The sequence below is a fragment of the Xyrauchen texanus genome, chromosome 7 (assembly GCF_025860055.1).
Source record: "Xyrauchen texanus isolate HMW12.3.18 chromosome 7, RBS_HiC_50CHRs, whole genome shotgun sequence".
NCBI classification, from domain to species: domain Eukaryota; kingdom Metazoa; phylum Chordata; class Actinopteri; order Cypriniformes; family Catostomidae; genus Xyrauchen; species Xyrauchen texanus.
The window spans coordinates 26,751,201-26,770,059 of record NC_068282.1 but is presented as its reverse complement, the minus strand read 5'-3'; the positions used below and the strand labels follow the sequence as shown (position 1 = coordinate 26,770,059).

Genomic DNA, 18,859 nt, shown 5'->3' with positions numbered 1-18,859 from the left:
CAATACAGGCATTTGGAAATTGCTTCCAAGGATGAACCAGACTTGTGGAGGTCCACAAAGCCAAAGTCTTGGCTGATTTCTTTTGATTTTCCTATGATGTCATGCAAAGAGGCACTGAATTTAAAGGTAGGCCTTTAAACATCCACATGTACACCTCCAGTTAGCTGATTAGCCTATCAGAATCTAATTAGCTAATTGCCTTAAGGCTTGACATAATTTTCTGGAATTTTCCAAGCTGCTTAAAGCCACAGTTGACTAAGTGAATGTACATTTTTAAAACTACTGGAATAGGTAGGAATAGCCAGTAGGGCTGCACGATAATAGCAAAAATCTTAATTGTCGATTATTGCCCTTGATATTGTGAAATATAAAATATAAAATTACTGTGAAGAACCACACGGTTGCATACTTTGTGACAGAGTAGCAGCTTTCAATTGTGGATATGAGCTGCACTCTTAAGCATGTTTTAAGCAAGATTTTTTTAATGTTTAATTATTTAATAAATGTAATAATTGCTAAATTACTGCTAAAACTATTAGTCCACGTACAGTAAATAATATGGCATATTCATTATTCAAACTTATTAACAGCCGATTTAAATCGATCAAGTTACTTCGTTCAGTAAGCCCTTTGGTGGCTAGACAGGGGACCATTCATCCTGTTAGATCATCAATGGTGATCTTGTTCATATAAGATCATCGTTAGATAATTTTTGCCTCAGTGGTTGCACTTTGGAAATTACTGTAATACTACGCAAAGATGTGTGTATAAAAGGCAAAATACAGACAAAAGAATGATGCTAAAAGGCATATCTTATTTTGGGAAAATGTATGAATGGCTTTCACTGCAGATGAGTGAATGCGCACTTTAGAGTTTGAGTAGATCTGATTTCTTTTGTAGACTAATTAAACAATAAAAACCAATGACATGGTCTTTGAAAAACATACCTATGTGAACAATCGTACATTTGCACTAGATCGCTAATAACATCTTGACTGACTGAACAACGTAAACAGAAGTTTTTTCTAAAAGTTTGCCCCAGCGAGCTGTTACAAAACACCAAAACACTTTTTTTTTCTTTTGGTGCCAGATTTTGTTTTAAATGACATCACACCCATTTGTTCTTCAGTTTCATATGAAGTATATCTGGGCCTTTAAGGACACAGTCGATTGGGACTTTATGAATCTGTCCAGATCAAAGATCTGCTCCATCTACCTTCAAATCATTAGAGTTTTGATGTTAATCCATTGTGTTTGCTTTCACAGTCTCGACCTTTAGTGACCACCTCTACTGCTGTTCTGCCCACCATGGTGGCTCCCATTCCAGCTGCCAGAACCCAGTCTCCAGTTATTAGCACCCCTGTAACTCATGCAGAGATGGGTCATCATGGGTAAATGATTGCAGCAATTTCTATTAAGTGCTTTAACTGGGTCAGACGGCATAATGTGTTGTGTATTTTTACTACTCCACTGAAGGTCTTGAATTTTTGTTTGTAGGCGACCAATGACCATTCACCCTCCACCGAACACTATCAACATCCAGCGTCCATCCACCCCACGGGACACTGCCACTTGCATCACCCTCCCCTCCCACCTAGCTCTTGGAACCCAGAAGGCCCAGCCTCCTCACACTGTCGCACAAGTCAGTCCTGTTACAAACTTATTGATCCAAGTTATTTATAGAAAGATCTATTCTGTGTATCTATCTTCCGTATGTAACTAGCAGCAGGGTTGTGCTCACTGATCTAATATATAGAACTAGATCGCTGATGCAACAGTAAAAAACCAGCAGAAGGTGAAGCCACCAGATGTGTTCGAGTGGACATACCCTCTAGTGACAATCATGATTAACTTTTACTTATCTTGTTATGGAAAATATTTGTTATGAAGGAGAAGACACAATGCAGATCACAATGTCAGAGCATTCACCTGTCCCGGTTTGCTTATTATCATTGCAGCACAATGTTCGCTAAGGGATGTAGCATAACTGTCCACAAGATGTAATGTTAGTTGTAAAAGCTGTAACAACTATGGCCTGTTTCAGTGGCAAACCAGGTAAGATTGAGTTCAGTTTCAGCAAACTCTGGTTTTCCGGGTCGGTTTTTACCAGTGTTTATCGTCATAGCAATTTAGGATATCGTACAATGTTGTATTCTGGGTTATAGATCGCAAACTGATGCTGAACTAATCAGCTGTGAGAAAAATGACATCTCTGACATAACATAGTCACTCCCCTGAATATCTTGCTCCAAATTAAAGCATACTTCACAGGGAAATGTATACATTTAATAAATGTAGGATTATATAATATGATTTAATATCTTTGCCCTACGTAAATATAAAGATAAAATATGAAGTTGTTTATATGAGATATCAGATTTTTTTTATGTTTATGTGTAATGCTGAAAACCACAAAAGGTTATTCTCACACTTTAAGGATGCATTTGTTGTGTGATGAGTCTTTCCATCTGAACAAATGAGAGAGCGAGAGCGCGAACAAACTCCCAGGCAAGTGGATGAGGAAAAAGGCACTTATTAATAAAAACTTTTACGTAGAACAAGTAACACTTTGAAAAGGTCTGTTTCTATCTTCAGTTTCAGTTAACTTGTTTGCATACATCTGATCTGTTTGCCACTGAAGTTTGTTAGAGGTATACTGTTTGTACACCGTTTATACTCGCACAGGCTTTCAAGAAACTATAATTACATTTATAAGATGTTAGCATTGTAGGGATGTACAGACAGATTTAAAAAGTCTATAGGTGGCTTCAATGTTATGACATAATCAGCAATCCAGATCTGTATTTTAGGTCAGTGGTTGTGCACCATTCAGAATTTAATTGAGAATGCCTTTCTAATTCCAATTAAATTCCTGAATTTGAATTTAGGGAGCAAACAGAAAATATAATTGTAATTTGAATGTAAGGAAGTAGAAGTTGTTTTGTTAATGTTTGTGTGACTAATATTTATTTTAATTACAATTCAGCAAATGCCACTTCCAGTTACTCCTATTCAAATTCTAATTCAAGTTCCTATGGTGCTTGGCCAATTCTAACTCATTATTTGAAGGTGTTCAATTCTGAATTTTGCCCACACTGACAAGCAGAATATCCGATGCATTATGTATTGAGTGTTCTTGCGGAAACACAATGCCACAAACATTTATTTTAACTTGTTTATGAATTTGGAGTTGTTCTCAATCATTTATTTTGTGCAGAAGCCAATCTTCAACACTGTGACTCCTGTTGCTGCTGCCACTGTTGCTCCTATATTAGCTACAAACACTGCTCCATCAGCAACTACTACAGGTACCTTGCCTTTTTTCCCCAAATTCCTTATGCAACAATTCCATACAGTTCACAACATTATCTAAATCATGTCTACCCCAAAACAGGCTCTGCCCCGCATAGCCATATGACCAGTGGCACTATTGTCACAATGACGATGGCCTCTCACTCATCACATGCAACAGCTGTGACAACCTCAGCAATTCCTGTTGGTAAGCACAACTCTACGTTTTTGTAGTACTTATGTTTCTTTATTTATGGTCGGTTGAGCTGAGCAGTTTTGGTTCACTGATCAATTTTTTCCACTTTAAGAAAATGTTACTCTTAGACATATACACTCACCTAAAGGATTATTAGGAACACCTGTTCAATTTCTCATTAATGCAATTATCTAATCAACCAATCACATGGCAGTTGCTTCAATGAATTTAGGGGTGTGGTCCTGGTCAAGACAATCTCCTGAACTCCAAACTGAATGTCAGAATGGGAAAGAAAGGTGATTTAAGCAATTTTGAGCGTGGCATGGTTGTTGGTGCCAGACGGGCCGGTCTGACTATTTCACAATCTGCTCAGTTACTGGGATTTTCACGCACAACCATATCTAGGGTTTACAAAGAATGGTGTGAAAAGGGAAAAACTTCCAGTATGCGGCAGTCCTGTGGGCTGAAAATGCCTTGTTGATGCTAGAGGTCAGAGGAGAATGGGCCGACTGATTCAAGCTGATAGAAGAGCAACTTTGCCTGAAATAACCACTCGTTACAACCGAGGTATGCAGCAAAGCATTTGTGAAGCCACAACACGCACAACCTTGAGGCGGATGGGCTACAACAGCAGAAGACCCCACCGGGTACCACTCATCTCCACTACAAATAGGAAAAAGAGGCTACAATTTGCAAGAGCTCACCAAAATTGGACAGTTGAAGACTGGAAAAATGTTGTCTGATGAGTCTCGATTTCTGTTGAGACATTCAGATGGTAGAGTCAGAATTTGGCGTAAACAGAATGAGAACATGGATCCATCATGCCTTGTTACCACTGTGCAGGCTGGTGGTGGTGGTGTAATGGTGTGGGGGATGTTTTCTTGGCACACTTTAGGCCCCTTAGTGCCAATTGGGCATCGTTTAAATGCCACAGCCTATAGCATTGTTTCTGACCATGTCCATCCCTTTATGGCCACCATGTACCCATCCTCTGATGGCTACTTCCACCAGGATAATGCACCATGTCACAAAGCTCGAATCATTTCAAATTGGTTTCTTGAACATGACAATGAGTTCACTGTACTAAAATGGCCCCCACAGTCACCAGATCTCAACCCAATAGAGCATCTTTGGGATGTGGTGGAACAGGAGCTCAGTACCCTGGATGTGCATCCCACAAATCTCCATCAACTGCAAGATGCTATCCTATCAATATGGGCCAACATTTCTAAAGAATGCTTTCAGCACCTTGTTGAATCAATGCCACGTAGAATTAAGGCAGTTCTGAAGGCGAAAGGGGGTCAAACACAGTATTAGTATGGTGTTCCTAATAATCCTTTAGGTGAGTGTATAGCACTTTTAATAAAATTATGAACTCTCATGTGAGGAGAGCTGCATATTGAGACCACATGAGCAGCTGTGACTCATTTCGACCGAGTTAATAATGTTTTTTTAAATTAATTTATGTATTTACAGACAATGAACATTGTACATTTAAAGAACCAACTTGACCCATCAACAATGGGTAAAACTTTGTTGTTATTGAGTCAAGTAATTTTTATTTGCATAATGCTTTTCACAATACAAATTGTTTCAAAAGAGCTTTACAGAAATTCATGCCATAAATGTCTCAGAGCCCCATTTGAGTGTATGTGTATTATTTGAAAAAACATACAAGATGAATGAAAAAATATGAAACAAAACAATCAACAAATGAAAAAGACAGAAACAAAATTGCATGGTGTGAAGCAGCAGCAGTTGATAAATGCATCATATATCTATGCTAATAGAGTTTGTTGTAGAGTACAAGAATTCTTGAATAATTATGAGCAATCAAAAGAATAATGAAAATTGAGACCAAAAATGATGGTGTTGCAGTTAGAATTGACAACATATGTTGTCAATTCTATCCATATTCAATCCATAACATGCATACCTTCTCTGTTTTGTCCAGCTAAAGTGGTTCCTCAGCCAATCGCGCACACGTCCCCCCGTATCCAGCCAGAGTACCCAGGGGAGAGGACCAACCTGATTCCCATCTCAGGCCATCGCTCCTCTCCAAACCCTGTCACCATGGAGGCCCGCAGTGATAACAGGTAATACTACAGCAAAAGATCTTCATATGAAGAGAACAAGACTAGAATACATATACAAATATAGCTGATCAGTTTATCCTTTTTCTCATTGAATTTAGAACTTGAATTTTCTTAATTTCACTGTAATTTTCTGTAGGCCGTCAGTACCAGTGCAGTTTCAATACTTCTTACCCACATACCCTTCATCCCCATATCCTCTGACCCACACATACACCCCCATCACCAGCTCTGTCTCCTCCATACGTCCCTACCCAGGTAAAAACAACACACATGCTCTCCTAAAATGTTGTGCTATAATCTGATGCTTTCTGAATACTTACTGTGCTGTGTACCTTTAGTCACGGCACAGGCTCAGAGCTCCGCTCTTCCTGCTCAGGCCGGTGTGGGTGTGGCCACCACTGTGCACTTGAACCCTATGCAGCTTATGGCAGTGGATCGCATTGGCCTGCAGTCAGCCCAGATCAGTACCCAGAACATCCAGCCAGCCTCTATGACTGCTCAGGGCATTCAGCCTGCATCAATTGGAGTTCAGGGACTGCATGCCACTGCACCAATCAGCACTCAGAGCATACAACAGGCTTCAGTCGCCACACATCAACCACAATCAGAAACAAAACCATCAGGTAGGTGTTGACATGAAGGATCATTTGCATGAAGAAAAGACTCAAATGAGCGACCTAGAAAAAGATTTATTCTTCATTTGTTGGGTCACACATTCATTAAGCCCCAGGTATACTTCCATTTTGACGCGTACGCTTAGCGTCTGCGTACTGTACAATGTGAACCTGTCAAAATACACTCCATATAACTGTGCACGCATACACAGGCTTTTGCTGCATGCGTGCTATGACTGCTATGAGACTATTACCAGATTATTACTCTTCAGGAGCTTAGACTCATATCTTTATAGTGCTTCAGACTCAAGTTATACAAATGCAGGTATCTTTTGACCACACGCACTAGATCTTCTGATGTTAACTGGTGATTACATCTAGAGTTTCTTAGTGATGGCAACGGCTCAAATGTGAGTGTTGCCACCTTTCGGACACAATAATTAGTGCAGATAATTCCAGGTGCATGCACATCTATAGTCTGCTATTTCCTATCAGATTATAGATCATTTATTTGACTTTTGTTGTTTGTTTTGTTTGCAAATATCTTAAAAAATCTTATTATACAGGTGTAGTTCTGGCTGAAAGTACTGCATTTGTCACCAATCCATTGGGGAGCACTTTCAGTGGCACACAGCCCATAACTACGGTGGTGCAGACACACCCGCAGGGGGCAGGCACTGGTGCACCCACACTTGTATCCTCTCCCCGACCCAGCATCCTTCGCAAGAAACCTGTGAACGAAGGGTAAGTCTGACTTAACCCTATATTCAGATTTGCATTATACCCCATATTCAAATTTGCCTTGTTTTCATAGCATGCGTATTATTAGTTTGATTGCTGCAATGACTAAGCTTCATTTGGAGGCCTTTTATATATGTGCATTTACATTTAGTTTTAAGGTCTGGAAATCTAGTTCCATGTTAATTAAGGGATAGTTCATCAAAAATTGAAAATTCTCATAATTGACTCAACCATTCCAGATGTTTGACATTCTTTCTTCTGCTGAACACACAGACTCACAATGTAAATTAATGGGTACCAAAATGTTGAAGCTCTAAAAAGCACATAAATGCAGCATTAAAGTCATCCACACAACTCCAGTGGTTAAATCCATGTCTTAAGTGATGCGATAAGTGTGGGTTAGAAACAATATTTAACGGATCAATATTTAAGTCCTTTTAAACTATAAATTCTCCTGCCTGCCCGGTAGGTGGCGATATGCTCTAAATGCGAATCGCCAAAAACAAAGAAGATGAATGTGAAAGTGGAGATTGATGGTAACAAGGGACTTAAATATTGATCTGTTTCTCATCCACACTTTTCAAGTCACTTCAGAAGACATGGATTTAACCAGATTAGATTACTTCTACGCTGCCTTTATGTGCTTTTAGAGCTTCACATTTTTGGTACCCATTCACTTGGACCAACAGAGCTGAAAAATTCTTCTAAAAATCTTAGATTTTATTCAGCAGAAGAAAGAAAGTCATACACATCTGGGATTGCATGACGGTGAGTAAACAATGAGAATTTTTATTTTTGGGTGAACTATTTCTTAAGATCCTGAGAAGTGAAGACACCAGTATCATGTAGAGTAGTAGAAGCTGATAAAATAGTGTGAGACTGATTTTGGTTTGTATTTCTAGGGCTGTGCGTAAAAGTCTGATCCCAGCACTGCCGAGTGAGCCTAACGCTGGCCGGATGGATAGTGGGATAAGGCTGTCAGGATCCCCTCGCCCTGCAGGGTAAGCCCTGTCAAAATAGCCATTATTAACTAAGAGAAAAGGACAACAATCATCCAGTGTTCTTAAAGGAAAAGTTCATACTAAATTGATTTTTATTTTCATTATTTACTCACCCGTGTGTTGTTCCAATCTCATATGACTTTCTTCCATGGAACACAGGCAGAATGCTAGCCTCAGTCACTATTCACTTGAAAGTTAATGGTGACTTGAAGCTAACATCCTGCCTAGCATCTCCTTTTGTCTTCCACTGAAGAAATAAAGTCTTACTGGTTTGGAACAATATTAGGGTGAGTGAACTATGACAAAATTATAATAAAACTATTATATATATTTATATTTTTTTAATCTAATTTTTCACTCATTAATCCCAATTCCCACTACTTAGTAGGTCCTCACGGTTACTCACCTCAATCCGGGTGGCGGAGGACAAGTCTCAGTTGCCTTCGCTTCTGAGACTGTTAATCCATGCATTTTATCACGTGGCTTGCTGTGCATGACACCCCAGAGATTCACAGCACTGGAGGCTCATGCACGTCTCCACAATCCACACACGGCTTGCCACGTGCCCCATTGAGAGCGAGAACCAGTAATTGTGACTACAAGGAGGTTATCCCATGTGACTCTACCCTCCCTAGCAACCGGGTCAATTTGGTTGCTTAGGAGACCTTTCTGGAGTCACTCGGCACACCCTGCATTCGAACTCGCGACTCCAGGGGTGATAGTCACTGTCAATACTTGCTGAGATACCCAGGCCTCAAAATTATAATTTTAAGATGAACATTCCCTTGAAAATTTTAGCCTGAGCAAAGTCTTATTGTCTAAAATGTTGTTTACTTCTGCAGATCTATTTAATCTGCTTATTCTGCTTCTGCTATTAGAGTGAAGTCCAAATCTGATGTTCATGTTGCCATGGCGCCCCCTGTCATGGCTACTGTGGAGGCTCTGCCCAGTCATGGAGGAGAACAGCAGATGCTCTCCACTCCTGCCCAGCATCATTCACAAGCCATTCCCACCCTCCTAGCTCCACCAGCTCCAACACCCCCCTCTCAGCCCACAGCAGTTCTCTCAGCCCTGCCAGCATCCATGGCTGTCACTCCTCCTGCGCCTGCCTCCATGGCCAATTCAGTGGCCTCTCCCACCCAGCCTGCTACCAGCAGCACTGCGGCCCTGAGGGCCACCCTTCCAGAGATTAAAGTCAAACAGGAAGTGGAGCCAATGGACACCTCACAACCAGGTAGATGTTCTTTTCTAAATAAGTGTCCTCCTGTTCACAAATGATTATAGCAATAAGCAGGGTTGCCACTGGAAACCTGGAAATTGTGATTTCCAGCCTGGATAAGTCACGGAAATTACTAAAAGTCATGGAAATATCTGTAGTAAATTTTCATTTATCAAGTTTTCCTCTGAACTAATCTTATTAGTTACATATTGCTTTATGTAGAGTTCAACTGGCTCCAAGACATGGCAATGATTTATTTGAAAGCAAATTGTTCTTTTGAGTCAACATTTCACAAATCTGAATGATTCATTGACAAATCGCTATGAATCAAAATATTAACTATTTCTGGTAGTTAGAAAAAGCTGGATAAGTCATGGAATTTTACTGGTCAAAAAGTGTGAGAACCCTGAATATGCCACATGTTATTTAACCTCGGTTAAGGGGGATTGATTTGCACTACATAAATGTAGTAAACATGATAAAATCACTATAATGCTCTGTAACAAAGCAATATGATTAAAGACACATTCAATAAGAAATGACATTTATTAAGTGATAATAATCCGTATCTCAAATAATTCTACCACCAAGTATTTTAGTTTGTTAGCTTACTTTTGGCAAACTCTGTGGTGAATTAAAATTAAATTAAATTGATTAGCAGTCATAGGTTTTAGAGCTAGAACTATCAGTTTTGTAGAGGTAGTTAGCACACAAAGTATTTACTGTATATGTTTCAATCTCTTTGGTTCTATTTGTTTATTGTGCCCTTAAATTGAACCATAATAAATAAAAATATTTCTTCATGTAGAATAAGATTTGGTTTTTTTATAAGAACAGTAATTTGTGTGTTCGTGGAGTACATTCTACCTTTTACATCCACTTATCAGCTAATGGTTAGTTTGTAGTTTTTGTTTTTCTTTATTAACATTTATAATTTAGAGACAGAAATTGTCCTGCTTCTTCCTACTGTGGACAAAATGTTATTTTACTTTTTATTTATTTATTTATTTGTTTCTGATAATGTGAAAATCATTATTCAATATATAATATAATGTATATGATATAAAACGTATTTGCATTTCAAAAAATCTTTTTTGCAGACAAATAATTTTTTTAATATTTGTATCGCTTAATAAAGTACAGGAAATAAAAATTGGATTATTTTTTTTTTTAATCAGACTAATCGAAATGGTAAACGAAAATTTGTTTATAGTGCCCTTAGCTCCCTCCTCGATGGTTCCTGCTCCAGTCCTCTCCTCCCAGGGTTCCACCCTGGCCATACCTGCCCAACCCGGAGACCTCCTGCCTGGGGCCTCACCAAGGAAGAAACCCCGAAAACAGCAGCACGTCATATCCACTGAGGAGACTGAGATGATGGAGACCAACAGCACAGACGAGGAGAGAGCTAGCAGCCGAGCCCCAGGAATCAGACTTGACAGACACGAGTCTCCACCCAGGGAATATGTTGGTCAGTTTACCAACCAGTCAAGTAGAGAGTCTTTTGTCTTTTTATCTAATTTCCCTTTTGTAGGTTTTCTGATGGATGTTTTTAGTCCGTTTGCATTTGGTCATTTAATTGGGTAACCAATATTACAAATCTACACCACATTTCTCTCTGTCTATTTCTTCTGCTGTAGCTTCTGTTCTACTCACTTTTCTCTTAGAACTTTTCAGTGTGATACTGCAGATACTGTTGGTTTTGTATGATAAATGACTTATTTCCCTCATTTGTAAGTTGCTTTAGATACAAGTGTCATCTAAATTACTAAATGTTAATTTCATCTTCCCAAAAATCTGGTTGTGTACACATCCCCACACTTCTGATGTTGTCCTATAGATAGAAATTGTGCTTTTGCAAACCCAAGTAAAAATACTGGACATTTCTTGAATGAAAGCAAAATGAATGGGCATTGGTTCAGCTGGTGTTGATGTGGCATGCCCATTGTCAGTATGGAACTTAAGCTGTGAGAATTCTTGTACGTAATACAGAGTGCTGGTGAATTTGCAAGATAAGGAGCACATACAAGAACAGTACACAGATGTTCATAGTGTACACCAGTGGTTTCCATCTTTTTTTTCATTGAATTCCCAGGATGTTTACATAACCGCAACAGAAATAAAATCTTCTAGTGGTTGACTCATATTTACTGGTATATTATTTTGCTGATTATCGAAGCAGAGTCCTGCAGCTGCTTCATGGTCTCATTATAAATTAGGGATGCACCGAGTTGTAGACCACCAATATTTATCGGCCAATTATTGACTAAATTAAAACATCTCGGTTTTAAGCATTAAATCGCAGTTAGAAAAAAACTGATGGTTCATTTATAATTATTTATCAACACACTTTGTAAAAACTCTGTGAATTCAAATGCACAATCCAGAAATAATGATATCCACAGAATATATTAGGGTTGACACTCCTAAGAACATGTTCTTAGAATTTTTAATCGATCTTGTTTTCACAATAATGAGGAAAATGTTACAGGTGTGACAGTTGTAAAAGTGACACTTACCTTTACATAATGAGGTAAAATCATCCAAAATGCTTTGAAACCAGCCAACTTTAACTTCTTTGACATTGCTATAGTATCCTTTAAGGCTACATGATTAAGACTGAAATCGCAATATGGTCTTGTGCGATTATTAACCTTGAAAGCTTAAAATGATACTGCATATAACTATTCAGTCAGTTCTGTGTAAGCAAGTGGTGTCCTCTAGCGGTCTGGTTGGCATTATCCATGATTCCACAATAGAACTTAAAAGGGTGTTCATTTGGTTCAACTTTTTATTTTCCATGATAAATTTGACATTTTTGTGAAATTGCCCAACATATGCATAATAGGAACTTATGGTGTTCTACTAAATACAGTACAAGCATGTCAAAAGTTCTGTTGTTTTGAACAGCAAAAACGTTTTAGAAGTACAAAATAATAGTTTTTCACATCATGATCTGATATTTGGATCAAAATAGTGATCTGATGACAAAATAAGGGGACAAAATATTGGTATCGGGCAATAGTTTTTTGTTAAAATTGTTATCATACTGGCCAAAAATGTTAATATCTGTACATCCCTACCTCTAACTTTCTGTCTTGTGATCTCAACAAAAGTTAACTTTTTTTTCGAGAAAGCACAATGGGTCCACCCAATAGAAACCGGTGGTGCTAAACAAGAAGAAAATTAGATTATATTGTTTGTAACTGTAATGGTTGTGTTTACATAGATGAGGAGGGTGTTCGTTATGTACCAGTCCGCCCTAGACCTCCACTCACTCTACTGCGACAATACCGTAACCCATGGAAGGCTGCCTATCACCACTTCCAGAGGTACAGCGACATCAGAGTGAAAGGTAAGGGATCTCTAAAACATTCCACCAGTTTTCTCAGATTGGTCTTGATTGATTCTTCAGTGCTTTTGGTTTTCTGTGTTTTGAGTAACCATCAACACCAAATTGTTTGCTTGCTCATGTATAATTTATCTGGTATTAATGATATAGTATTGAATCTGCTCTTGTGGTATGAGTTTAAATCATCTTCCTACTGTCCCTACAGAGGAGAAGAAAGGAAGCCTTCAGGACATGGCCAATCAGCGAGGAGTAGCATGTCGTGCTCAAGGCTGGAAAGTGCACCTGTGTGCTGCACAGCTGTTGCAGCTGGTGGGTTCTGCAGCTGATAGGCTTATTAAAATAGTTTTGGCATGTTGTATGAAATATCTTGTGCTAACAGCCTGTTGTTGAGGCAGTTAATGCTACATATTGCTGACAGCTTGATAAACTCTATTTCTCTCTGATCACAGTCTAACATGGAGCATGATGTGTACAGCCGCCTGACCACCCTGCAGGAGGGGCTCATCCCAAAGAAAAGAGCTGGAGCTGATGATGACCTGCACCGCATCAATGAGCTCATACAGGTTAGTATCCCAGTATTAATCAAAAAGTTGTCCAAAGCTTCTGAACACTTTGTTTTGAACATTTCAAGAAGATAATCAGCATTTATTTGTCAGGAGTTTAATATGGTTGAGAATATTTCCCCCAGCACATAGATTTTACTGATAAATTATCTGGTTAAATGTTATGAATTCAAAGTCATGTGCATATTTCCATTTTGTAAAACAGTTTGTCTTAACGGCAAGTGAGATCCTTTTGTTTGCGTTTAGGTGAATTTAGGTTTAAATTGAACCATAATAAATTAAAATCCTTCATATAGAATAAGAAATAATATTTTTTTATAAGAACAATGAGTACATTCTACCTTTTACATACACTTATCAGCTAATGGTTAGTTGTAGTTTTGTTTTTCTTTATTAACATTTATAATTTAGAGACATAAATTGTCCTGCTTCTTCCTACTGTGGACAAAATGTTATTTTATTTTTTTATTTATTTATTTGTTTCTGATAATGTGAAAAGCATTATTCAATATATAATATAATGTAACACTTATTTGCATTTCAAAACCTTTTTTGCAGACACATTGTTTTTAATATAAAATATTTGTATCACTTAATAAAGTACAGGAAATAAAATTTAGATTTTTTTTTTATAAGTCATCAAAAGATTAATCGATTTTCAAAATAATTAGTTGCATATATTATACCTGCAAATAAAATAATAATAATGCTAAAAGAAAAACTGACCCAAACCTGGCGCAATAGTTTGTCTGGTCCACTCAGGCTTGAGTCAGGTAGTACACCTTTACTGGAAAGACATTTATGAGCTTTTGATGTGAATCTGTCCAGGGTAACATGCAGCGCTGCAAACTCGTGATGGATCAGGTGACTGAAGCTCGAGACACCATGATGAAAGTGCTGGACCATAAGGATCGAGTCCTCAAACTGCTCAACAAGAACGGAACTCCCAAGAAGAGCTCTAAATTAAAGCGCAAGGAGCGGGCATAGACAGGACTCACGGGAGTGAAGATCCCGCCCACTCCATGGTCTTTGGTTATCAGGTTGCTGTGCACAATCATTTACTTTCTTTTACAGTCACAGAGACAGAGCTGGTTCTACACCATCAAAGCATTTTTACAGGAATTGCTGCTTACTGTGGACTTGAGACTGATCATTGGCTCTGAGGCAGCCCAGTTAAACAATGTTTTTTTTTGTTTGTTTTCCCCTTAAAGAAAAATTCTATAAGTATTACATTTTTAAATAAACTTTATTTTGCCTTATTTTAGCAACGCATTTGCAGTAATGGACTTTAAAATATCGGTATTTGAACTTTTTTGCCCTTGTAACTCTTGTTCAGTTTGATACACAGCTGTACACACTGCACACACACACACACACACAAACAAAACAGTGTGTGTACTTTCCGTGTTTTCGTGCCTTGTAAAATGGGTGAAACTGTGTTTTTTTTTTTTTGTGTGTGTGCTGTTAAACACTCCCAAATTAATCTGAAAAATTAAGTCCACTATGAAATTCTTGTTATTAGTTTTGTACTAACCAGACAGGATTTCCTTTCTAGCCCTTAATACATTTTCTAATTATTTTTGTTTTGTCTTGTTTCCATCACTGTAAACTCAACATTAAAGTGCTAAAGAATGACTGATGATAGCACAAAGTGGTAAAATATGTACTTGAAAGAATCAGTATAATTTATGATTATAAAAATGTTTGGATCGTTTTGTTTCATTGTAAGAAGCTTGTTGTTAATGGCAGTGATGTGGTTTTCACTTTGTCTTTTGTGCTGTTTTAGAGACTATAAGTGAATGTTCTAAGTTTAAATAATAATTTGACTCTTGTACATTTCGTTTCTTCATTATTTTATTTTTATTTTTTGTGTGTAATCTATTATGTGCTGTTGCAGTAAAACAAGACATTTACAAATAATTTGGTTGAGTGAATGGATTTGGTACTGAATGCACCTCACACAATTTCACAAGGGAGTCTTATCTCTTCAGCCAAAACTTCTCTTTAGCTCAATCTTTTGCCAGAACAATTTTCACAGTTATACAAGTTTTAATATGAATTAATGTAAGAGGAAGGTATCCTGAGTAATAGTTGAAAAAAAAAGCATTATTTAACCCTTATGTTCTGACTGAGTGTTAATATTAGAGGAATATATTAAAATAAGAAGAAAAAAAAAAGATTTTATACATGTAATATTTTATGCCAAACTAGAGATTTGTCCACCAAAAACGTTATCTCTCCAGAGCCCTGTAATGAGGCTGATAGCAGAGGTGTGCAGTAACGAAGTACAGTTTTTAAATAAATGTACTTTACTTGAGTATAAATATTTATTTGGACATTAACTTTCACTTTACTACATTTTGAAGAGACAATGTGTACTTTGATACATTTCTCCAGAAACTTTCGTTACTTTTGTGACTGAACACCGCAAAAATAAATAAACAACAGCTGTGCATACAGATGCATGCATATCGGAGATAGTGTTGTGTGATTCGTTGAAAGAAATCATTTGAGTCGAATCTTTTAAATTTGGTTCATTTGAACTAAAAAATATTCAAAAAGATGTCTGAATGATTCGTTTTGCAAATCACGAATCTGAATCAAAATCACAAGCGAAGCGCGCCAGATTACGTGTTCCGTCGACTGTCTCCACTGGGGAAGACAAGAAAATGCTCATGTGAGTTTTAAATATTTTTTTTAATTTGACAAGTTTAGGCTTAAACATTATAAATGCTGTTAAATGAAGTGATGTGCGATCAGTCTTTCAGGAGACCTGTTCATATAAAAGTAAATCATGCGTTTACATGTAAACAATGTATGATGGTTATGAATAATTACCAGTGCTCATGAAAATGTCCAACAATATTTATTTTCTATTTTTTGAATTTGTAGATGGTCTTTGCCTAAGCAAAAATAGTTTTCTGGTGGTTGCTAAAGTGATATATTTGCTTTGTAGCACATTTCTGCTACAGTATGGTAACTAGGGTTTTCTGGATTGTTGCTAGGGCATGCTATGCAGTTGTCAATGTGATCTCTGCTGTGTGTTTTGGCACATACATTGCTACAGTATGTGGTTGCCTTGCCATGTTGTTACTATGCTGTTGCAAATTTCTTGCACATTGCTCTGCAGTTGACAAGGGGTTCTAGATGGTTGCCAGATTGCTGCTATGCTGTTTTTATGTTGTTTTAATTGTGGTTCAGTACATTGCTCTGCAGTTGACAGGGGGTTCTAGATGGTTGCCAGATTGTTGCTATGCTGTTTTTATGTTGTTTTAATTGTGGTTCAGGACATTGCTATGCAGTTGCCAGGCTGTTCTGGGTGGTTGCTTAGTGGCCCAAATGAAAAGAGCCCACCCCCACAAGTCTCTGTTCTGGTCACTAATATGACTCAACTTCCTCCTTCAGTGTTCCAATTTTTATGGACTGTGGTGTTCCTTTACACACATCCCATAAATATGATAGTTCTGATGTGACTTAAATGCACCATTAAAGAGAAATGAAAATTCTCTCATAATTTTATCACCCTCATTCGATCCAAGATGTGTATGACATTATTTTCTGCAGAACACAAACAAAACTTTTTTTTCAGAATAATGTCACTGTTATGTAGGTCAATTCAATGTAAGTGAATGGTGGCCAGACCTTTGAAGCTCCAAAAAGCACATAAATGCAGCATAAGAGTAATCCATAATACTTCAGTTGTTTCACCTATGTCTTCTGAACAGATCCAAATGGTTTTGGGAGAGAATAGACCAAAATATCCCTTTTCAACTATAAATCTTGAAATTAGCAGTCCCTTTGGTGATCAGAATTTCAAACTTGATCTTCAAGCCATCTAGGGCTCTGCGCATGCGTCAACCACTAGAAAGTGAAATCAAGCTTGAAATCATGATCGTGCAAAATACAAATCTGTTAAGTACAGTGCAAATTATTATTTATTTTTTTCTCAGAGGAATGAAATGGCAGAGGAGAACAGGTAGATGTGTTGGATAAATATAAAAAAGACTACTGTGAATAGCACAGTTATTTCTCAATGGGGCAATTTAACTGTTCATGAGATGATAGCCTGAGGGAAAAAAATGTTCCTGTGACTGACGGTTCTGGTGCTCAGAGCTCTGAAGCGTCGGCCAGAAGGCAACAGTTCAAAAAGGTAGTGGGCTGGGTAAGTGGGGTCCAGAGTGATTTTTCCAGCCTTTTTCCTCACTCTAGAAGTGTAAATTTCTTGAAGGGGGTAAGCAACCAATAATCCTCTCAGCAGAACGAACTGTCCTTTGTAGTCTTCTGATATCTGATTTCATAGCTGAACCAAACCAGACAGTTATTGAAGTGCAGAGGACAGACTCAATGACTGCTGAGTAGAAATGTATCAGCAGCACCTGTGGCAGGTTGATCTTCCTCAGCTGGCGAAGGAAGTACAACCTCTGCTTGGCCTTTTTCGCAATGGAGTCAATGTGTGTCTCCCACTTCATGTCCTGTGAGATGGTTGTGCCCAGGAACCTGAATGACTCCACTGCTGCCACAGTGCTGTTTAGAATGGTGAGGGTTGTAAGTGTTGGGGAGACTTGTTTGCTTGACAAGCAAATTGAAGGGGATCTAGAAAGTGTCCAATGATGTTCTTCAGGTGGCCCAACACCAGTCTCTCAAATGATTTCATGACCACAGACGTCAGGGTGACAGGTCTGTAGTCATTAAGGCCAGTGATTTTTGGTTTCTTTGGGACAGGAATAATGATTGAAAATATATATAACTTTTTAAAATATGGATAACTTTATGCCCCCTTAATATGCTTTTGTAGGTTGAAATGTCTGGCTACCATTCCTATACACCTATAGAGCTGAAATATTCTTCTAAAATATTTGGTTGTGTTCTGCAGATGAAAGAAAGCATACACATCTGGGATGCATGAGGGTGAGTAAATGATAAGCACCACCAATCAAATAAATTGCCATGGATTTAATGATTTGTTCCATAATTTATGCAATTTACATGTACTTTTGATAGTTAAGTAAATTACTTAAATACTTTTACATAAGTCGTTTTCTCATGAGCTACTTTTACTTCAAATGGACAATTTCCATGACGGTAGAGGTCGACCGATATTGGTTTTTTCAGGCCAATGCCGATCTTTTGAAATCCGGGTCGGCTGATGGCCGATTGATGCTGCCTATTTATTTTGGCCGATATTTGGCCGATATGTGCTTGTTTTTAACCTCTTATTTGAATGTAACACAAATAATTACTTAAGATAGACAAAATTTCTCAACAAATACATTTATTGAACACTTGACCAATCTGCACTTGTACACTTAAATTAACAATGTATAATGTAAAATCATATTGTTTAAATAATGTATAACAAATATATTAAATAAACAAAGCAGGTGTTACGAACTGCTCAGAGACACGAAGGAACAAAGATAAACAATTACACAAAGATAAACGTTATATAGGCACAGTGATTTAATTTCAGGAAGGTCTACTAACATTACTGTTCAGGTGTGGTCTAAAAAGAAATCTAATAAAGTAATCAATTGTAAAATAACACTGCATAGTTTATCATAGATAGATTAATGCTTATTAATGCAGAAGTTATTCATTCAAGAGCTGTAAGTGATTTTCTCTTTGCCTTTTGTTGTTTAATTCGCAGTAATGGCTCAATCGTCAGCATGTTTATTAGGATGCTTCCCCTTTAAGACCGAGTTCAGGTCTAATAGGCTCCTGATGCGCCATATTTTCTCCCAACTATTTCCATAACTACGTCCATTTAAGACATAAACTGTGTTTAAGTG

At 37.7% G+C, this 18,859-nt stretch overlaps 1 protein-coding gene across 2 annotated transcripts in view; it reads left to right on the top strand.

Moving 5' to 3' along the window:
• The window catches only part of LOC127646495 (histone deacetylase complex subunit SAP130-like), a 30,530-nt gene extending 15,558 nt beyond the window's left edge, over window positions 1–14,972 (top strand). For both annotated transcript variants that reach the window (XM_052130200.1, XM_052130199.1), the window contains exons 7-21: window positions 1,267–1,391; window positions 1,498–1,642; window positions 3,218–3,308; window positions 3,395–3,499; window positions 5,442–5,583; window positions 5,720–5,838; window positions 5,922–6,206; window positions 6,764–6,941; window positions 7,841–7,939; window positions 8,818–9,173; window positions 10,372–10,626; window positions 12,385–12,510; window positions 12,713–12,816; window positions 12,957–13,070; window positions 13,899–14,972. In XM_052130200.1, the coding sequence (XP_051986160.1) occupies window positions 1,267–1,391; window positions 1,498–1,642; window positions 3,218–3,308; window positions 3,395–3,499; window positions 5,442–5,583; window positions 5,720–5,838; window positions 5,922–6,206; window positions 6,764–6,941; window positions 7,841–7,939; window positions 8,818–9,173; window positions 10,372–10,626; window positions 12,385–12,510; window positions 12,713–12,816; window positions 12,957–13,070; window positions 13,899–14,057 (2,403 nt within the window). In that variant the 3' untranslated portion in view covers window positions 14,058–14,972. The remainder of the gene's footprint in view (window positions 1–1,266; window positions 1,392–1,497; window positions 1,643–3,217; window positions 3,309–3,394; window positions 3,500–5,441; window positions 5,584–5,719; window positions 5,839–5,921; window positions 6,207–6,763; window positions 6,942–7,840; window positions 7,940–8,817; window positions 9,174–10,371; window positions 10,627–12,384; window positions 12,511–12,712; window positions 12,817–12,956; window positions 13,071–13,898) is intronic.
• The last annotated feature ends 3,887 nt before the right edge of the window (window positions 14,973–18,859 follow it).